The following is a 21,041-nucleotide window of genomic DNA, read 5'->3' as shown; positions in this document are numbered from 1 at the left end:
CGCCAGGAGACCCCTGCGCCTGAGCTCTCAGGGTGAGGGCGAGCATCTCCCCGCGCCGCCCCACAGCGCACGAGCCGGTTTTCCGTTGCCCCAACTATTCCGCCCGGCCTCCTCCCCTCGCGCGCCGCGTAGCCGCTGCCGCCGGTCGAAGAGCGGCGGGACGTGCCGGTGGCCGTATGTAAATGAGGCGCCCGGGCGCCGCTGGGGGTTGTGGGACGCCCTCTCCGCCCCCTCCCCTCCGCGTCGCGCACTCGGGCGAGTCAGGGGGCGGGGACTGCGTACTTTTGGAGGCGGGGCGAGGAGCGGAAGTAGGATGATGTCATGTCCGGGTCTGGCTCGCTGCGTCTCATCGTTGGGCCCCGCGACAAGATGGCGGACCTCTCTCTGGACGAGCTCATACGGAAACGCGGTGTGACGGTGAAAGGGAGGTAAGCGGCCGCGAGGGCAGCGCCCCGGGCCCGGCGGCCTCCGCTGGCTCCTCCGTTCTCCCTTCTGGTCGTTCCGCTCCGGAGACTGCGGCCCGCAGCCTCCCTCAGCGCGGCCCGGCCCTCCTCCCCGCTCTCGCCTTCCTATTGGCTTGGGCGTTGTTCTGCGGGGCCGCGCCTTTGATGGCGATTGGTGGTGGTGGCCGTCGCTCAGGGCCGGGGCGAGGGTCTGTCTCCCCACCTCACCCCCCCCCCAGTGCCTGGCGCTGCCCCGTGGGCCCCGGCAGGGCAGGCCCGGCCCTCCCCTGCCCTCCTCGGGCCCTTCTCGCCTCTCCTGGCACAGCCCTTCGTTTCACTGGTGCCTCTGACCTGCGCCTGCCCCGCCGGTTAACCCAGCGATGCTCCCCAGGCCGAGGGCAGCGGGGCCTCGGTGCCTCCCGAGCTCTGCGGGCTGCGCTGTCTCTGCAGCAGGAGCTGCTGCTGGGCTGCGGCTCTTCGTCAGGCAGCGGCCTGGGGGTGCCCGGTACCCCGCAGCTCCCAGGAGCGGGACGGTGCATTGTGGGATAGCCGTGGGAGGTGAGCCGTAACTGTAAGCAAAGCTGTTGGGGATCCGCACGGGCGAGGCTTTACACTCCAATGGCTTCATCAAAGTTGCTGCCTGGCCTTGGGAAACTGTCGTCTCTGTAGCACAGTTACTGATACTCTGACAGGTCGTTTGAAAGGGTTTTGCAGATCTTGTCCACGGAGTTCTCCCCATCTGTGTTAGCCAAATGTGTTCCTTTTTTTCTGTTGTTGTTTCGTTGGGTTGTTTTTTTTTTAATTTAGCGGTCATTGGGGAATCTTAGGTTTTGACTCTGAATGTCCATACTTCTACATCTAGAGTAGTATTTTGAAAGTTGTCTGCTAAAGTGTACTAGCAAAACATTCTGTTGTGGTTTAACCCCAGTCAGCAGCTAAGCACCAGACAGCCGCTTGCTCACTCTCCTCTGGTGCGATGGGGGAGAGAATCAGAAGGGTAAAAGTGAGAAAACTCATGCATTGAGATAAAGATAGCTTAATAGGTAAAGCAAAAGCCGCATGTGCAAGCAAAGCAGAACAAGGAATTCATTCACTACTTCCCATCAGCAGGCCGGTGTTCAGCCATGTGCAGGAAAGCAGGAGTCCATCATGCTTAACAGTTACCTGGGAAGACAAATGCCATCACTCTGAATGTGCCTCCCTTCCTCCTTCTTCCCCCAGCTTTATATGCCGAGTATGACATCACATGGTATGGGACATCCCTTTGGTCAGCTGGGGTCAGCTGTCCCAGCTGTGTCCCCTCCCAACTTCTTGTGCACCCCCAGCCTCCTCGCTGGCAGGGCGGTGTGAGAGGCAGAAAAGGCCTTGACTCTGAGTAAGCACTGCTCAGCTGTAACAAAAACGTCCCTGTGTTATCAGCACTGTTTTCAGCACAAATCCAAAGCATAGCCTCCTACTAGCTGCTAGGAAGAAAATTAACTCTGCCCCAGCCAAAGCCAGCACGCATCAAACACATATTTAAATCCTAGTCTAGACAACGCCTTGGCTTTGTGCTTTCATTCATGTTATCCTGTGTATTTGGAACAATGCTATGCTGCTTAATATGCCAAGCACCTCCTTTCTCTGTTTTCAGATCCCTTCTTAACTCTCGTTTCTTCCAGGAATTCTTCCTGCTTCTATTTGCTGAGCAACAATCCCTCTGCAGCACTGTAAGAATTTTTGTGCCTTGCATTTCTCTTGTTTGTCATGTTCAGCTCACTTCGTAAGATTTCTGAGGTAGCTGACTTGACTTTGTGAAGGCTGGATAAACTGAATAAACTTAAGTCATTATATCCATGCTGTTCAGTAGTCTAGATGAAATAACAGAAAAATCTTCACCTGTAAAATGTACTAATTAACAAAATGTTCAAGCCAGCACTTGGAGTAATTGAAAGTGAATTAGATGTTTGGGATTCCCTTGTGTTTCAGGTGCTGTGGCACAAAATGCCTAAACAGTTAATGCTGTTACAGGGTAGGCAGTTCTCTACAGAAGAGAGTTGCTTATTGGGGTAAACACAAGTCTTCAGAGACAGTGTAATCTTCAGTACGGAGTCTTGTAACTGATATCATTAGTTTGTGTCATTAACAGGTTTAACTAATTCCAGCTTAAATGCTGATGCCTATGTTTCTGCTTTTACTTTGACCTGTTTGTGCTCATTGGAAAGAATCACTTGTCAGGCCCTTCTGCAGCACTCTAACTGAATGCTTTCAACATTGCTAAATTAATGCTTTTTAAAATTGCAAGGGGAGTCTTGTTCTGTGGGTATTGCTTTATGCATACCGTTACTCTTCCATATTATTCTGGATATATTTTCATAAATGGTCTTAATAATCCTGTTTCTTCTAGCTAGTGTGCTTTGGCTATGTGAGAGAGCAGCCACAGGATTCTTAGCTGGGTAGCAAAATGGGACCTTGACCCTAGCTCTCCAGTAGTCTGGACACAAGAATGCAAGACAGAAGTGGAGGTTCAGTCTTTCATCGTTTTTTTACAGATCTTAGTACTGAAAATACGCGACTGTACATAATGTTAAGATTGTAAGGTTAGATCAGGAAATGCTGATATAAGGCTGCAGGAAGAATTCAAATTGCGTCATCATTTGAATTTGTGATGTTAGGCTTTTGAGTATTACAACAAATTCTAGATATCTACTTTTAGACTTTATAGTACTGGCCAATAAGTTTCAGAAAGCAGATGAACACTGTAGCCTATTTTGAATTTTAAAAAGCCAACAGCAAGAATATTTTTTCAGTACCATAACTTTAAAATTTCTCTTACTGCTTTGTCATCTCTTGGGGGGGAGAAAAAATGGAAAAAAGAAAACCTTAAATACTTAAAGGAGGAACAATATTGAGAAATTAGACAAGCTGTTTCCTTTTAGGGGAGATTTTGAAAAAGTGAATCAGACCTGTAACAAGAAGGTAGTTTCAGCTTTCACTACATAATGGGCCTTAGTAATGCTTGTGTACAAGTACAAATGCTGTCTTTTGTGGGCTGTTATCTTTGTGCTCAGTATTGTGATGATGATGTGCTCAAAAAGTAAAGGCCATCGAGTGCAGCAGTTCTGTTGGTAGATTAAAGAAGAGGCGGTGATGTTAAAAAGTGATGTGACTGATAACTATTCTTGTTGGCAGTTAATCAACTTTGAAACTGGTGGCTTTGAACGGAGATTGGTACTGGTGTTTGTACGTCCTAAAATCTAAGCCTCCTGTGCTCCCACAAATCCAAACTTACTGTCTGGAGTTCTTGAAATCTTGTGTAGTTCCATGTTTCTTTTGTAACAGGACATATTATTGTGTTACAGAAGATGCTTTAGTAGACCTGCTTAGTCCTAAAGCTGGAAAGTCTGTTTCCGTTCCTCTTTGTCTTCAAAGGTTTCCCCAAAGTACCCAAGCTGTTGCTGAATTATGTTTAAATGTAGCAGGTACTTAGCACAGCTGAAGTTAGACCCTGTACTTAGGTTTGTAAATGTGAGCTTAAGGACGGATTTTGGAAATCAGTTCCTTAGCTGTTTATTGAAAGTAAAATCCAGCATAAAACAGCTTAGGAGCTCTGCTGTTGTATTTGGGCATCTAACCTGAGTGGATTTCTGTGCAGTAATAACGAGCTTTTGTTTGCAGCAACACAAATACTTTTATTGATGCTGTATCAAATCCTATAATGTCTGAAACTCTTTTTTTTTTTTTGCTTTCCCCTCAGGCTTAACACAAGGCCAGTATTTGGAGGTGTAAGGTCTCGCATTGGAGTACAGCAAAATCTTCTAAACAGATCATCACCAGCGGTCGGCTTCCAGCGGACATTTGATGCCCGACAGAAGATTGGACTCACTGATGCCCGACACAAACTGGGGGTTAAAGATGCCCGTGAAAAACTGGTTCAAAAGGACGCTCGGTTCAAGATCAAAGGGAAGGTGCAGGATGCTCGAGAGATGTTGAATTCCCGTAAACAGCAAAGTGTTGCTGCTGAAAAGGTGACCAAAGTGGTGGATGCCAGAGAGAAGATCAGCTTAAAAAGGAGCACTCCAGCTGCCATCAGCCCAACTATGGGGACAGTAAATCCAGCCATGAAAATCACCAAAACTATCCAAGTAGGTCAAGCAGGCCACCTCTGAGCCCCTCAGTTACTTGGCAGCAGTCCAGTGGAAATCATAATATTTACATGAATATGTTTATGTGTTTACAATAGAAGTGCTGGTACTATCCTGTAGGGCAGGATTCAGAGCCTTTTGGGTGTTCTTGCAGCTGCTTGGGGCTTTTTGTAGAATCCCAGCTTTCATTTAATTTTTTGTTTAAATTTTGGCCCCAATAAAGACTAAAGCAGGGCTCCTGTCAGCGTTAAAGTAGTTGTCTTGAATGGTTAAGTAGACTCTTTCCCACCTAAATGCAAAGAAAACGTATACATTTTTTGTTGTTCTTATACCACCCCTCTTTGCAGGTCTGATGTGGTGGATTGTCCTGTCTAGATAACTGGTTTATCCTAGTGGTGGAATAACAGTTTGGAATATACAGCTATGTTTATATCTAAGAGGATCTAAAATTCAATGACCCCTTCTACCATTTCTGTATTTCTATTTGTCTGGTTTTCAGGAGAGCCCTGGCTTCCAGGGAGTTGCCTGATTACATGACGCATTCCTGTTAAGGCTCAGGATTCGTTTCAGTTGCAGTATGATCAGCTGATCACCGTAACCTGCTGATTTCCTTTGACAGTTTTCTAATTTCGCTTTGCTGTGTGCACAGTAACTTGATTCTTAGCAAACTTCTCTGAGTAACTACTGCTATTGAACTATGTGTGTGTTAGGCACAGTGGGTAGAGTCAGAAGAGAAGTGTAGAGTCAGAAGAGAAGTTTCCAGGCTGTCAGGATTGTTGTTTGAGAAGCGGTTTTGTTCCTCACCTCTACAAGCATGTAACTGAAGTTCCTAGCCTGCCTCTTTCATCTTCCTCCTCCCGAAGGTCAACCAGGGTGCTTACACATACCCAGAAAATCTCCTGTTCTCATCAATTTGAAAGCCTGGATGAGTCTGCTTTCTGTTCAGCTGTGGGTTTTGCTCAAGAGCATCAAGCGTATTTTGTCTTTAAATTAGCCTAGGAAATTTCCCATTACTCTGCAGGTTTACTGCCAGGCTGATGTAAGAAAGAGAAAGGACTCTTGTGGCAGTAAGAAGGGCTAATCACAGAGCAATAGAACATGGTCTGTTCAGTAGTCTTTAATTAGTAGGGTAGTTAATACTCATGCTGTCCTCCTAAGCCAAATCACCACCGTCAGCCATTAGGAGTTGAATGTTTTCTAAAAAGTTTCTGGGTGTTAAAATAGTTTCTGTAGACTTGGTACAGCAGCAGTTTGCTCTGATCTGATTTTTTTTTTTATGACTTGGTTTGACCTACAGTGCTTTCGGTTTGTTAGACAATATATTGCAAGAAAAAAATATTGTAAAATATAATAGTGATGAAGATTGTAGACAAAGCCATGCACATGAGCAATTATTGAATAATTTTTTAAAGATTGATACCTTGATTTCAGATTGCCCGTGGTCCTCCTCTCTTCCCAAATGTGGGAGCAGAATCAAACTAAAGTATCTTGATCTGAGATGTAGCACGCAGCTCTAATGTCCTTTACTGTGGTCTTGTTTCTTATAAAGGAAGGGAGAAAGTCTTTGAAACCCAGAGAATTTCCATAGCTCTGCTGGTGTTTCTCTAGGAGAAGTACCCTTGTTTGTGAATTGATTAGCAAACTGAAACATGAGGGTGCTGTTGTGTAAGTTACAGTCTAGAGAAAATGCAAATCTGAAGATTTTTACTGCCTGCGTGGAGTATTTTTGTAAGAAGATCTATTCTTTTCTGTAATGGGCAGCTTCCAGCTTTTTTTTTTTTTTCTTTTTTTTAAAAAAAGGGGATTTTTGAGGGAGTTGCTGCTTGATTTCAGTTGTTGATTAGTACAGCTGCGTTCCTGACTACCTCTGTTGTGGTTTCACTGTTTCATGGCATAGCAGAGTGCAGAAGGGTCAGCCACAGTACCCCATGCATAATTTTATTTCACTGCAGCTTATTCCAGCTCTAGTGTGAAGGAGCAGTATATACTTCTCCTTTGTAATGGAACTGAAGTAAATTGTGTTGTGTCACAACTTGCTGAGTTTGATGGAAATAGGTATCTTTGGTTCCCTGTAGCGTAAAAGAAGAGAAGCTTACTTTTTTACCCCATTCATGGTTTCATATTGGCAGAAATGTAGATCTAGTCACTGCTGGCAGGGCTGGGGTTAAGTCCCCTTCCCACTAATCTTGGACTAAAACTCAGGTAATTTGAATCAGTTTCTCTGCATGGCCTTAGGTTTTAATTTCTTCAGTTGACCAAAGGTATCTCATATTAAACATACTACAGGAAATATTGGCATTATCTAATAGCATATTGTGGTAATATGTTTCAAGAACAGGAGACTGAGTTTCATTTAATTGGTCTCGAGTATCAGCTAACAGCTCCAGTCTTCTGAAACAGTGGACTGTAGTGTTTTAATGCTTTGGTTCTTTCCCTCTTAACTGTAGCAGAAGGCTCCAGTTCCTGTACACTCTCATCCAGCAGGAATGAGGATCAATGTGGTGAACAACCATACACACAAACAGGTGTGTGCCCACTCTGTGCTCTTTGTTACCTTTGGAGGGAAGGAAGGAAGGTGTCCGTAAACATTGGCAGGTGCAAAGAAAACTTCAACTATGAAGAGAAAAAGAGTGTTCGGAAGTTTTCTGACAGCTTAGCTTCCTGTTCTTGTGTGGTTAAGATACTTCCATGGTAGTTGAGGTTTTAATTTAGTCTAATGGATCTTGATTCCTTGTGTGTTATATGAATGAAGTAGTTATGCCCAGTTTTTGTCTGTATGCCCTGACTTTTTTTTCTAGAGACTGTGACCTTTAGCTCTGATGTCTCTATAAATTTCTCAGTAACACCACATCAGATCAAGTTGTTGGTTGTTTTGATTCACCATCCTGCCAGCTTCTTCAGAGAATGGATATGATTGTACATGGTCAGATGTCCTACAGTGAGGTGGGAGAAGGTGAAACCTTCCTGTGAAATCCCAGCTGTGGGTCCCTGCTGGAAACCTGATAGTGAATGATGCTAACTGGTATTCTGATGTGCTATCAAAGATGCCATATTCCTTATCAAGCAGACTTTGAGGAAGACCCTAGAATTTGTGCTGTCTCTTCTGGGATCAGTTTTAAAGGCCTTTGTCACAGCTCCCAGCCATTCAATCACCTTACCACCTTGGGTGCTTTCGGAGAAGAATTACACATTTTTATTACTTATTTTGTGTGTGTGTGTACATAAAGTATTACATGAAATATTGGAAAACTGATATTTACAGTATAAAGTCCTGGGTTTTTTTGGCCTTGATTATGGTAACTTTAGCTATTTGTCTGTTACCTCTACATTGACCTGCTGCCCTCACCTATCCCGGATGCTGTCACTTAAGGAAGTGTCTTCATTATTCTGACCTCGTAACTATAAGCCTCGAATCCATTTCATTTGTCTCAAACTCAAGTCTGTTGTCTGGATGGCTAGCGTTTTTCCCAGTTCTTTTCTTTTTTACACAATTCTCCTTTGTTCTACCATCACTTTTGTTTCTCGCTTCATAGCATTTCTGTGACTGGAACAACTTTCCTGTTTGTAAACTGGAATCTTGCTGACTATGAAAACCCACTTATTTTGCAAGCTCTCATTGCTAATACCTTCATTTTTCTTCTCCTTTCTACTGGATTAATGGGGAGCTGTTTTGAGTTGTGACTTCTTATGTTCTGGGCAGTGCTGTAGGTGTATAGACTTTTTCTTAACATTATTTAGAGTTGATGAAAAAATACTTGTGTAGAAGTTCACCTCAGTATTTGAAGGCAGGGCTATGAGCATTAACTGGGAAATTAATTATTCATTCACTAAACCTCCTAGTGCAGTGGTTTTTAGTGCCAGACAGATATGTGCCATGCTGAGGAAAGCAGGCTATTCAAAAGGAAACTTCGGTTCAGATGTATTTGTCAGGCATCTGCTTAATTAAAGAAAATGAAAATATATATGTACAGGCTTCAACTTTAAAGGTAGCAGGGTGCTAAAAAGTAAGACAATGAGGCTTTATTCCATTAATATGGTTTCATCAGTCCCGGTGAAGTGTAGGGATCAGAGAAATCTGTACGTGGTGTCAGTACACCTAAGGAAACAGTTTTACTGTGGCATTTCTGGAAAAGAATTTTGATAGTTTTCACACTGATATTTTGAAATGGACTTGCATACCTTCTGCTATGTGTCCCCAAGCTGCAAGGACAGGAGTAAAGTCCAGTGTAGTCATGTTCATTATCTGAAGAAGGCTGAAGATGGGGAAAAACTACTTGTTTTGGAAATGATATCTAGATTGTATCTACCTGCTTGTAAACTATTACCTTGCTTCTCTTCAGGGTCTGTATGACGTGGAAGATGATGATGAAAGTGTCTCTCCCCTTACTAGCAAACAGATGAAAATCACCACCGCAAACAGTTTCCTGCACAACGCGGTAAGGGGTTATCAGAACAGTCCCCACCACACCATGCTCACATTGGGTGGACACACAGGCTGCTGCTTTACAGGGCTTATGTTCTTTTAGAGTATATAAATGATGCTTTCTCCTGAAATGTTTGCTCCTCAGCCCACCCGTCGCTTTGTGCCAATGCTTCTAGTGTTATTTTTAGGACAGAGTCACTTTTAGGCTAACTGGTTTTATAAGCCTTCTGCAGCCAGAATGTGTGTTCTCCCTTGCTGGCAGGTTGCTGCATGTTAGCTCTTGACTTTCTTCTTGTTGGGGAAGTGCTTTGAACATATCTCATTATTGTTTGAGCAGGCAAGCAAGGGAAGCTTTCTGCTGCTTCTAGAGGCTGCACATCAAAGCAGGAAATCTCTTGCCATGCAAGAATCTTAGTTGGCAGCTTGTTGGGCAGTGTTGCTGCTCTGGAGAAGATGGAATTTCAACACAGACAAATGCGATGTCTTACTCGTGGGCTGTGATAACTCTCTGCAACTCAAACTAAGAACTGACTGGCTAGAAAGTGGCTTTGTAGGAAAAAGGCTGGGGGTCCTGCTGAGTGATATAGTGAGTGAGTTAGCAGTGCATCCTTGCAGCAATGGAGGCCAACTGTAGATTGTGTATTAGTAAGATCATTGCTAGCCAATCAAGGAAGATAATTATTGCCATCTGTTTGGCATTTTGAGATTGCATATGGAGTACTGCACCTATTTTTGGGCTCTGCAACACAAGACAAACTGACAGACTGGAACTAGTACAACAAGGTGGTCAGGAGACTGAGGAGAGGATGAGAGCAGTGTCTCAAGGCTGAGAAGGGAAGGCTGTAGTGAGTTCTGTCCATGCACTTTCACTGCCCAGTAGGTGGTAATGGAAAAGGCAGAACCCAGGTCCTTTTCAGGAGTGAACGGGGGAAAATGAACCAACAAATGAGCTGCAGCAAAAGAAACTCTAGTTAGATGTGGGAGGAGAGTTGTGCAATTCTCAGGGCATTGATCAGCCTCTGGCACCGGGACCGGGTGAGGTTGTGAAATCACTGTTCTTGGAGATATTCAGAGTTTAGCTGGATGAGGCCCTGAGCCAGCCTGATGTGGCTTTGAAGTTAGCCCTATTTCAGACGTGAAGGCTGGATACGGGTTTGTCCTAAGTTATTCTGTAGGTCTAAGAAAGCAAATTCATGTGGTTTTTACCATCACACAGGCAGTTTAGTGCAGTGCTTATCCCATTTTTTTTTTTTCTCATGTGAGTATTCAGAATAGAGCTCCTGGCCATTTGTGATCCTTAAAATCAGCCTTGTGGGGTGTTTGCAGGAGTAAATGTGTTATCTCCAGTGTTCCCAGCAGCTGCGCACAATTTTTGTTCTGGCTTTAAACTCCCCAGGTAGTGCCAGCTAGAAAGGTTACGCTCCATGTCTTTGTGTACCCTAGCTTGGTGTTTCTGAAGAAGTATTGCTGTTTGTACTGGGGCAGCTCAATCTTATTGTTAATGAGCAATTTTCCTGTACACTTTGTAAAGTACTTGAAAGTCTTTGGATAAAAGGAGCTTTTTCACATTGCAGTGGTGAAGTTAATTTCAGAATATGAAACTGGGAAGTGCTCTTCTGGGATAAACATACACCCAGAAACTTAGTTGATTTTTTTTTTTTTTTTTTTTTTGTCTGAAAGCTGAAGGTTTCCAGCACCATAGTGGTTTTGACACTGGAAAGGCCATGCAGTTCTTAGTGCATGCTAGTAATGCTGTCCTGCTGTTGGTGCTTGAAGAGGAGGGATGACTTTTGTAGCCTGCAGCACTCAGAGATACTTTATTTTTCCTGTAGACTGGGCTGACTGGCAATAAATTCTCTCTGTCCAAGACTGTTCCTCTGACTAAAGTGGTCCAGAATGATACGTACACAGCACCGCCTGCACCTCCCTCTCCTATGCGGACAAAGGCCTTGACAAACATGTCCCGGACTTTGGTGACAAAGGAGGAGCCTCCAAAAGAACCAGCACCTGTTGAGGTGAGCTAAGGGAAGTGGGAAATGCTCTTTACAGAAGTCTTTGAAACATCTGAAACTTGCTGTTCATCGGTTATGCAAGCAGCTCCTTTCTGCCTGCCTTCCACGATTATTTCTGGGACTCCGTCAAGTTTATTCTGATAGCTGCAACCCGTGTCCCAAGAATTTGAAACCTGTCTAAACATCCTTTTCTTCAGCATTTGAGAGACTGGGAATTATCAGTTAGTGCGTCTTGCTTCTCTCAACTTTTTTGTCTGGCATGGGAGCTCGTGGTCCCAGAGGAATCCATGTTACAGGGGGGTGGTATTTGTTGTTTGGACACTCCTTGGAGGCTTCCGGGGCCCTAGGAATATGGTTTAAACACTGCTAGTTATGTTCTCTTCTGTCTGCTCTTGTTAGCAAGGAGAAAAATGTGATTCTTCCAAATACAGCTTCTTGCTGCCCACACGAGACCTCTCGGGCAATTTGTGGACAACCTGTCTGGAATTGCTTCCCCAGACTGACTGGTATTGGGTACAGATAACCCACCAGGTGTTCCCAGGCATGTTGAGTTCAGCGTGCTTTTGAGGGGCTGGAGCCGTATTTTGGGGTTTGCTGGCTGGAGTAGAGTGCATCAGAGACACATGCTTAGAAATGTGGACATGACCATAGAGTACTGTGTATGTATGCAGATTAAGTTGGTGTTATACTTGGGAATGAAAGAGAAAGTTATTTCAGAGAGATATTAGCATGGAAAAGGGGCTCCTTTTCACCATCAGATGAGCTGGGCTTTTGTAAGCATTGATACTTTCCATTACTAGCTGTAGCTCTCACCTTTGTGTGTGCACACGGACTTTCCCAGACATCCCTTTAGTGACTTTTAATGCTTTCTCTGCTGTGCTGTCTTGCCTACTGCATTTCTGACCTTTTTTATGTGATGCATTTGTTTGTGTTGGCAGCTGGCATTCAGTCCTTTGGAAGGCACAAAGATGACTGTAAACAATCTGCATCCTCGAGTCACAGAGGAAGACATTGTTGTGAGTGGTGCTTACTGCTGGACTGCGGATGAGTGATGCTTCCTTCCCTTAACCTACCTCTTTTGATAAGTCACTTGATCTGTGGTGAATGAAATGAAGAGGGCTATGACATGGGTTTGCTTTCCTTGCAAAAACTTTAGAGAGTTCCTGATCTTGTTTGGGTTTTGTACACTTTTTTAAAACGTGTGTGCTTAAGAAGTTGGGACAAAATACTGTTTCTAGGGTATACTGAGATAGCTGGCATCACTTAGAGGCCATGCCACATCGTGCTTGGTGTTGTCCTTGAACTAACACCCCCATCCAAATTATCCAGGTGCTTCCATTCTCAGCAGGCTGAGAAGGACCCTGGTCTTCATGTGTGACAAACAGTGTAGAGTACTGGCCTTGATCTTTTCTGCTTGTGTTGGTAGCAGCATGGAGCTTTGTGCAACCTGTATTTCTAAAGCTAAGAACTTGTACTGTAGCAAACACAAAATAAGACAAGTGGCAAAGTGGCAAGATTCTGCCATGTATTTACTAAGCAGGATGGGTGGTGTAATTTGGAAACTAAGCCTTTCTCACTCAGTGTCTTTGGCTGAAGTGGTACCTTTGATGTGACCATGGTCATGACTCTTTGTCCTCAGGAGTTATTCTGTGTGTGTGGCGCTCTGAAGCGAGCCCGGCTGGTGCACCCTGGAGTGGCTGAGGTAGTATTTGTGAAGAAAGAAGATGCTATCACAGCATATAAGAAATACAACAACAGGTGCTTGGATGGTAAGTTTGAGGCCAGAGTTGTGTGGACAGATAAATCGCAAAAGACTTTTCTACCTCAGTGGAGAGTTTAAAAACATCTCAGATGTTTATATGCTACTGAGAGAGAGGAAATGCCAGAAAATCAGTTCAAGAGCTAGGCAATGTAATACACTCCTATGTAACTAGCTAAATACATGCAAAGTTTATTTAAGAGAAACTTAAAAAAAAAAAGAAAAAGGCTTTCCTTGAAAGAGGATGCTGAAATCTAGAGGCAGGGTCCTGGTGATTCCACTGGTTTTAAATTCCAGATTATATTTCTTTTGTTTCTGATCCAGTGCCAAGAGCTAGATAGTCCTTAGGAAGGCTTTACCTGCTTACGGAATAGCTGTTTGCGAAGTACAAATAAAACTAGTATTTGAAAAACTCTCAAGGCGTAGTCAGAGACATGCTGAATCAGACCTGTAAGACATTAGTATCAGCTTCTCCATGAACTTTGAATGGTGTGATTGTTAATCTGGATCCACCTGCAGTGTTGTTACAGGCTGAAATTAACTGTTAATTTTCAGCTGGAAATACATGCTTTTTCTTTCTTTAAATGAGTGACATGTTACCAATGTCAGATGAGGAGCAGACAGCCGAGAATGGGAGATGCTCTTGTGTGTCTGCTAAGGGTTTTGTAGCTCTATGTAATTTCTTAGTGTGAGTCTTCATATTGCACTGAGTGGCTCTTCTGTTGCTGTGATTTTGCAACAAAAGTTGTATCGGCTATTCTTTCTCATGTTTCCCCAGCATGTGGAACTCTATTGCTTGCACTAATGTGTGGTATTTCTGGAGTTGTGGCTTACCACAGCTCTGATGTAAGGACTTTTTTTATTGTGTGTGTTTAGGTCAACCAATGAAGTGCAATCTTCATATGAATGGGAATGTCATTACCTCAGACCAGCCTATATTGCTGTAAGTGTCCTTTGGGGGGAAGAACCAAGTGCATATGCAGGTTCTGTTTTGAGGAGGACCTGAGGGGAGGGGACGAAAACTCTTGGCAAATTATTCTGCCATGAATATTCTTCTTCTCTTGCTCTGTGTGTCGCTCTGTGTTGAGCTGAGCGAAGTGTAGCTTGACTACCTAGTGTTCCCAGCCCTGAGGCTCAAAACAAGTCTGAGATGAGGAAGTTTTCTTGTTAGGAAAGTGTATTTTACACCTCTGTCTCTAATATTGGGAAGGGGGCAACACCGAGACCAGTAAATGCAGACAGAGTGTTAAGTTTTATTTCATAATGAGAGGTTAAATACTGTTTTTTTTAATCCTCCAGCCGATTGAGCGATACCCCTGCAGTGAAGAAGGAAGGGGAACCACGCCGGTCAAGTGCAAGCAGCTCCTCAAATCCCCCTGCTGAGGTGGACCCTGACACTATCTTGAAGGCACTCTTCAAATCCTCAGGGGTCTCTGCCTCTGTGCAGCCCACAGAATTCAAAATTAAACTCTGAGAAGGGAGAGCAAGGAGTGGACTGGAAAACCCATTGAAGTTGGGGAATGAGATGAGTGCAGGAGTGCAGATGTTATTTGCATTTGCCTGCCTTAAAATTTTTTTGTTTTCTATGATTGCTACCTTACTGTACAATAGTGTTTCCTCTTGTGTGTGTACTTTCTGTTTTCATAGTTGGAGTTTTCTTCCATGATTTTTTTCCAAAAGAATAACCTCTCCCCCTTCTACCAGTAATGTATTACCAAGCATATACCATGTAACTCCCTCCTTTATTCCAAAGCCGCTAGTGGCCATTAAACGTGCACATAGACTTTGAGGGAAGGAGTGGTGATCTCCTCCTCTTTTCTTGTGACTGACCTTTAACTAAAAGGTGCACCCTCTTGATTATCAACAGGCAACAACACCACATTGTTTCTGAAATTGCTGCGCTGGGTACAAAGTCAGGTGTGGCTCCATACAGGAAGCACCGTCTTGCATTTTTTATTTGTATGCGTTTGGTGGCATACTACTTAATTCTGGCTGTTGGACATTTTTCTACTCAGCAGCTGTGACATTGAGAAGTGTGAAAAACTGACCTTCTCACCGTATACACAAGCCAAACGAGGCAGCAGGCAGAATGCACAAGTTCACCACCCATTGTGCTGTGGGAGGGATGCTTCAGCTCCGGTAATGCAGAGAGGTTGGGGGGGGAGGGGGAAGGCTCAGGCATTTCTACAGCAAATATATTAGCCCTGTAGGGTCAGGAGCAGTTGCTCTGTTCTTTCTGGACTGAAAAATAAGAACTAGTCTTGTGTTCAGAGCTAGAGGAAATCCAGGTATTTCACTCCCATTAGACTGTATTGCATCCTCCTGCTGATGCAGGGACATGAATTTTTTTTTTTCTTACCTTCTAACTTGCCCAGTCTTCTGTAAAAAGGAAGGAGCTGGGGCCTTTTTCAGATACTAATACATAGGAAGCAGGCTCTGCTTGCGTCCGAGAACTCACTTCTTTGAGAGATGAGGATCTGGGCAATGTTGGCTGCTACGTGAGCATGCCGCTCACATGCATGGGTTTGGAGGATGATTGCTGCACTTCATGGCTTCAGGGAGAGGTTTTGGAGAGGAGAGCAGTTAGCAGTTTGTAAGGAACACATAGGAGAATGGTGTTAAGCACGTCCCACGCAGAGCAGCAAGGATGTACCTTGGGCCAGGAGCATCTGTCACGAGCCACAGGCCACTAGGTGGCACTTCCAATAGTTCCTTTGTTAATCCAGCATTCTTGCCATGGATATTTGAAATCCCAGTAGTTCCCTTCGTTTGTATTTGTTCAAACTGTGTTTTAAGAGGTGAGAGCTAAGAGCCACTTCCAGAATCTGATTGAGGTTTGAACTTGATGAGCTAGGAGACTAACCTAATCCATTCTGTTCAGCTCTGCTGAGTTTTAATGAACTCTGTAACTGTTGGAGGTCCATATTTCATTTCTTGGCCAATCCTATGTTTCTTTTGCTTTCTTGTTCTGTATTAATTCTTTGCTCTGTCTAGCTTGTGCACAGCATTCCTCTATCTCACTGTACCTCTTCCAGCCATGGAAATAGCTGAGGGCTTGGCAGCGCTTGTTTTTCCAGAGTACTCTCTTTGGTTTGGAAACCAACACCACCGTTATTGGTAGGATGCTTCATGTGAACAGCAGATGTTTATAGAGGAGAGGACCTAAGACAGCTATTGTTCTCCTTTTTTAGATTGCCCGCCCATCAAACACCTGTGTTTTGTTAAGGAAAAAAAAATTGGGGGGAGGGGGAGGAAACATTAAGGGTTGGAGAAGTTAATGTATTACCTGTTTCTGAATAAACATTTGTTATACAGAGAGTGGATTCTAAACCTTTTTAGATGCTGTGAAGCAACTAAAGATAGGCGGAGTTGTTCCAACCTTGTATCAAGCATGCTTTTAGAAGAATATAGAAACTTCAAAGCTGATAATGTGATGAAGAGCAAGAGGTGTAAGGCTCATAAGCCTTTTAATCTGGATCATCGAAGTTAGTAGCTGATTCTTGCTACTAAGTGGGAGCGGTTTGTGTTCCCACATAGTTCAAATTCTGTTGTCACAGAAAAGAAAAAGAACAGCCTTTGTTATTGACAACGTAGTAATTTGTAAGATAATTTTATTAAAAAAATACAGCTGTGAAATTGGGGTACCTATTCTAGGTGAAGTAGGGTACTTTCATTATCAGCTAGATGGAAAGCTGTGTGAAAATGTGAAGACATGTATTGTGAGTGCGTACCTTGTCTTTTCTGAAAGAACAGGGAGGTTCAAGCACTTTTTTTATTAATAGATTCATATCCATTCCAAAAGCCAAATAGTGAGATGTACTTTGTAACTTGCTGTTAAATTGTGTATTGTGTTTAGGTTGTCTGTGATAAATCACGATGACCCTAATTTTCTTCCTTGGAAGAACTACTGCTCTGTTCTCTAGCTCTGTGATCTATGGCAGCTTTTTTTATTTTTAATCAGTGAAGTCGATGTTTGTCCAAAAACCACATCATGATTTGTCTTACAGCAGTGTCGTGGTGTGCATTGCTCTTCCTGTTCTCAGTCAGCTCTCTAAAGTAATCTTGGTTTTCTAAGACTTGATAGTGTGGCTTCTTTCCCTGGACACTGAAAGAGGAGCAACCAGTGATTCCCAGTCCTTGAGAAGGTGTTCACCTTCCAGCTCTCCAGTTCCTGGTGGCTGTACTGCAGTTGTGGTGCTCGTCTGGTTTGCATTGCACTGAGCTCACCTTCTGCCCTCACACAGCGCGCTTGTGTTTTTGTTCAGTTATTTTCTGGGCTGCTGGAGGTTATAAACTCGGATATGAGGCACAGATTGCTTGCACCAATTCCGTGTGGCTGGCCGGGGCAGGTGATACGTAATTTGCAACAGTGTTTCTCTCTTTTTCCTTTGCCTTTTCAAAAGCATGATGACTTCTGAAGCGGTGCTGCCATTTGCAAGTGTGTCTGGTATATTTTCGGAGTTTTGCATGTACCATTTCTTCTGATAATGTTCGTTTACTTGGACATTTATTAGGTTGAGTGAACTCTCCGTATCATTTCTTACTTTCACTGACCTTTTTTCACGCGGTACGTACACCCAGCCGCCGGGTGGCCGCCATTAGCAGCGCCGGGCCAGCGCGGAGCACTACGACTCCCGGCGGCCCCCGCGCTCCGCCGCTTCCTGCCGAGCTAAGATGGCGGCCGCCGAGGAGCGTGTGGTGGGAGCGGCGCCGGCGGGTTACACGGGTGAGGGGACGCGGGACCGGGAGGGCGGCCGGGCCCGGGGCGGCGGCGGGGTTTGTAACCGGTGCGTCGCCCGCAGCTCTGGCGGTGAAGTTCGGGGAGCGGCAGCGCTCGCCCCACTGCCTTCTGGTGAAGGAGCACCAGGTGCGGGAGGGGGCCGGCAGCGCGCACCCGCCTCGCCGCACCCTCTTCGTCCTCAACGTCCCCCCGTACTGCAGCGCGGTGAGTGGGGCTGGGGCGGGCGGCTGGAGGCCGAGGGCATCGCCTCGGGAGAGGGGGCCGGGGGCGAAGGAGCCCGGCGCGGGTGGCTGCGGGCTGAGGGGCCGGGCCGTGCCGAGACCCCCCCGGTGCGCCCTGCAGCCCGTGCCTGAGGAGTTGCTCCGGCGTTCCTCTACCCTGCGTTCTCTCTCGCTCTCCTCGCCAAGGACTCTCTGTCTAGGCTGTTCGCCCGCTGCGGGCACGTTCAGTCTGTGGACGTCTGCGAGAAGCCGGAGCCGGGAGAGAAAAAAGAAAAACTCACGTCCAAATTCTTCAACCGCAAAGCTGTAACGGTAAAGCTCGGCGGGCGGGGGGTGGGGAATGCTGGTGCTTCAGTGGCCAGAGCGGGAAAAGATCGCAAGAGCTGAATGGTGCTGTCTGGAACGTGAGACATGGCAGTACTGTTTGGGGGCATTGGGCAACGTGGTTACTTATTTAAGTTTACGTTGTCTTTTTTTGCTATCCCACTGTAACTTGTGGTTTGCTTTTTATTTGATGTGAATTTTACTTTATTTGTACTGTGACTTCCTGCTGCATTGCCAGTTTCCATGGTGTGTCTGACTGGCGCAGGTGTCTTTGTCTTTTAGGGATTTCAGGTAGCATACGTGGTGTTCAGGAAACCAGCGGGTGTCCAGGCAGCCAAGGCCCTGTCGCAGGAAGGTCCCTTGCTGATATCAACAGAGAGTCACCCCGTGAAAACCGGTGTTAGCAGTAAGTCAGCCCTACCTATCTTCCTGCAAGCTAACGCTAGGGAAGAACTACCCATTCCTTGCTGAATCCTACCATGTATGTCCCTGGTTAATGCTCACCATTTTGCGCTGAGCTGGGAGACATCCAGAGTTTCGTTGTCCTGCTTTTATTATTCACAGGGTAGCAGTCTTGTTGTACTGGATGTTGTGGTCTTGTCCAGTGACCGTATGGGAGATAGGATCACTTGGTACAACGGAAGGGCAGTTTTTCCCGACATCTTTTCAGTATCACATAGATTGAGAGAAACTGGCTGCGTCTTGCCCTCAAAACAGAATCCAGACTCAATAACAGGCCCTAGGTGTCTGTTAAGATGATAGCGCTTTGGATGTGACCCCTTGGCAGGAATGCAGCCCTGAATGTTGCACCTCTTGGGCCTAAGGCTAGCCCACTCCTGCTTGGGAAAGTTGCAAGCGCTTACTGGCTGTGAGTTGGTTGAGCTGTGGCAGTGGGGAGGCTGGACAGGAATGGGAACAAGTGTGTCTGTCTCCACAGCAGTTCTCTCTAGAGCCCCCCAAAGGCATCACACTAGGGCTTGCTTCTAACAGAGGCTACCGCTGACTTCTGCCCTCTCTGTCTTAGAGTGGATCGCCAACTATGTGGCCTCAGTCGTGGATCAAGAGGAGCTGAAGGCTGAGGTGGATGCCTACATGCAAGACTATGACAAAAAGATAGCAGAGGTGAGGCCAGGTTGGAGAGGAAACCCAGCTAAGCAGTTTGTTTGGGGAGGGGAAAGGAAGAGAGAGGATCTCTCGGTGACCAGGCCTTGGTGGAAAAGGCGGAGGGAAACACACTGCTGGCTGTCAAGGTTGTTTTACTCCCAGTTGCTGGTGGGCAGTCAGGCCCTGGTTTGGTCCGCAACACCTGACCCTACCACCTAGGGCTTACAGTAGGTATCCACAAATGAACTGGGTCCTGGCTGGCGTGCAGTATTGTGACAGAGAGCTGAATGCAGGCCCCCTTGGTCTCACACCTTCCTTCAAACCTTGTGGAGAAGCTGTAGCTTCGCGTGTGCACTGGCTGGGGGACTGTGGGGAAGCCGTGCATGCGGGGGCCGGCAGCCCATCTCCACTGAGCTGCTTCACTCTCCTGTCTTTACAGGAAGAAGCCAAGGCGGCCAGGGAGGAGGGCGTTCCAGATGAGGAGGGCTGGGTGAAGGTGACGCGGAAGGGACGGAAGCCTGGCCTGCCCCGGACAGAGGCTGCCAGCCTGCGGGTGCTGGAGAGAGAGAAGCAGAAGAGAGCCCGCAAAGAGCTGCTCAACTTCTATGCCTGGCAGCATCGCGAGACCAAGAGAGAGCGTGAGTATCCTCGTCTCCTCCTGCCCCTGCCCTTGTCTCTTGTCTCTCACTGTGGCCCAGAAAGCGTCGTTTTTCCTTCAGTGGAGGCTACATCCAGCTGCAGGTGAACAGTTGGCTGGGTGGTTCTGGAAATGGCTTCACCAGCTCTTGGGGGCCCCTTGCCACCACCTGTCCTAGCAAGGGCTGCTGGAATATTCTGCGGCAGGGGGGCAGGTCGTGGCTTTCCAATAGATTTTGGAAATAGAGTCTGCATTAAGGCAGCAATTGGAAGGGAAAACCAGCCTGTTTCCTCCCCAAGGGGGAGCCGGAGCACTGCCGGAGATGAACGGCCAGAGCCCCAGCTTGGCGCTCAGCCCAGGCGCGCAAGGACCTGCTCTGGGAAATCTATTTGCAAGTGTCAGGATTGAGCCTCTACCGGTGCGTGGAAGTAAAGCTCCCCAGGAGAGGGAAGATTTGCTGCTCCTGTGTGACCTGTCCTCTTTCTTTCTGCCTGTTTCAGACATTGCCCAGTTGAGGAAGAAATTTGAGGAGGACAAGCAGAGAATCGCGCTGATGCGAGCCCAGCGCAAATTTCGGCCATACTGAGCTGTGCCGAGCTACTGCCTTGGATGCCTGTGGACTCCATGTGCCAAACGATTTCAAGGAATTGAGGCAGCTTCAGGTTGTCCCTGCCCTTGGGTCTGAAGTGGGAGATCCCAGCAACCACTGCTGGAGGAGGAGTTTCCGTCCCTCGCACCAGTATCGTTCTGCTTTCCCGACCATGGTTTGGCCTTATGGCACCACTTCCCAGGGTGCTCAGGTCAACGGGCTGAGGCCCTTCCTGGGACAGCCTGTACCTCCCTGCCACCCAAGGACCCCCTAAAGCTGCATGAGATCTGGGATTGATCTAGCACAGCCTCTGCAGGGGCAGGGAAATGCTGAAGAACTGTAAATAAGCTGCTGCTATGTTCTCAAAACAGAGGGGTGCCTCTCCCTCCCTCAGTCTGCTGTTAGGGACAGCTTCTTGTGTGCTGGGGTGGCAATTAAAGTCATGGCTTGTACATGTTCTCTGGGGTGAGTAAGAAGAGGAGGGAAGCAACCTTGGAAAAAGCCCAGCTGGGAAGTTCCCAGATCTGTTGCCACAAGCCAAGCTCAGTGGTGTGGTACAGAGCCCTACCCCTTGCCTTGGTGTTTCCCTCCCAGGCAGCTCCCTCTCAGTGGGCGTTGAGGTGCCCGGTTTTCCAGCTGTGTGGACCTCTACAGCCATGTCTAG

At 46.2% G+C, this 21,041-nt stretch overlaps 2 protein-coding genes across 6 annotated transcripts; both read left to right on the top strand.

Moving 5' to 3' along the window:
- The first annotated feature begins 299 nt into the window (after nucleotides 1-299).
- Nucleotides 300-16,077, top strand: POLDIP3 (DNA polymerase delta interacting protein 3). Of its 4 annotated transcripts, none has more exons than XM_075429312.1 (9): nucleotides 300-428; nucleotides 4,180-4,567; nucleotides 7,018-7,092; nucleotides 8,908-9,003; nucleotides 10,823-11,005; nucleotides 11,941-12,018; nucleotides 12,642-12,771; nucleotides 13,638-13,704; nucleotides 14,061-16,077. In XM_075429312.1, exons 1-9 carry the CDS (start codon nucleotides 322-324, stop codon nucleotides 14,233-14,235), a joined length of 1,299 nt encoding a protein of 432 aa, XP_075285427.1. In that variant the 5' UTR covers nucleotides 300-321; the 3' UTR covers nucleotides 14,236-16,077. The 4 variants fall into 4 exon arrangements, with proteins under 4 accessions (XP_075285427.1, XP_075285428.1, XP_075285430.1 ...); XM_075429313.1 differs by having other exon boundaries at nucleotides 7,015-7,092; nucleotides 10,859-11,005; XM_075429311.1 differs by having other exon boundaries at nucleotides 301-428; nucleotides 7,015-7,092.
- Nucleotides 16,078-17,409: 1,332 nt separating this feature from the next.
- Nucleotides 17,410-20,835, top strand: RRP7A (ribosomal RNA processing 7 homolog A). 2 transcript variants are annotated; one of them, XM_075429318.1, is made up of 7 exons: nucleotides 17,410-17,487; nucleotides 17,564-17,706; nucleotides 17,910-18,035; nucleotides 18,330-18,453; nucleotides 19,072-19,169; nucleotides 19,591-19,789; nucleotides 20,289-20,835. In XM_075429318.1, the coding sequence occupies exons 1-7, from the start codon at nucleotides 17,436-17,438 to the stop codon at nucleotides 20,372-20,374; spliced, it is 828 nt and encodes a 275-aa protein (XP_075285433.1). In that variant the 5' UTR covers nucleotides 17,410-17,435; the 3' UTR covers nucleotides 20,375-20,835. The 2 variants fall into 2 exon arrangements, with proteins under 2 accessions (XP_075285433.1, XP_075285434.1); XM_075429319.1 differs by lacking the exon at nucleotides 17,910-18,035.
- The last annotated feature ends 206 nt before the right edge of the window (nucleotides 20,836-21,041 follow it).

Source organism: Opisthocomus hoazin, chromosome 8 (genome assembly GCF_030867145.1).
Source record: "Opisthocomus hoazin isolate bOpiHoa1 chromosome 8, bOpiHoa1.hap1, whole genome shotgun sequence".
Lineage (NCBI taxonomy): Eukaryota > Metazoa > Chordata > Aves > Opisthocomiformes > Opisthocomidae > Opisthocomus > Opisthocomus hoazin.
Note: the sequence above shows the minus strand (reverse complement) of the source record. Positions and strands in the feature narration are given on the sequence as shown.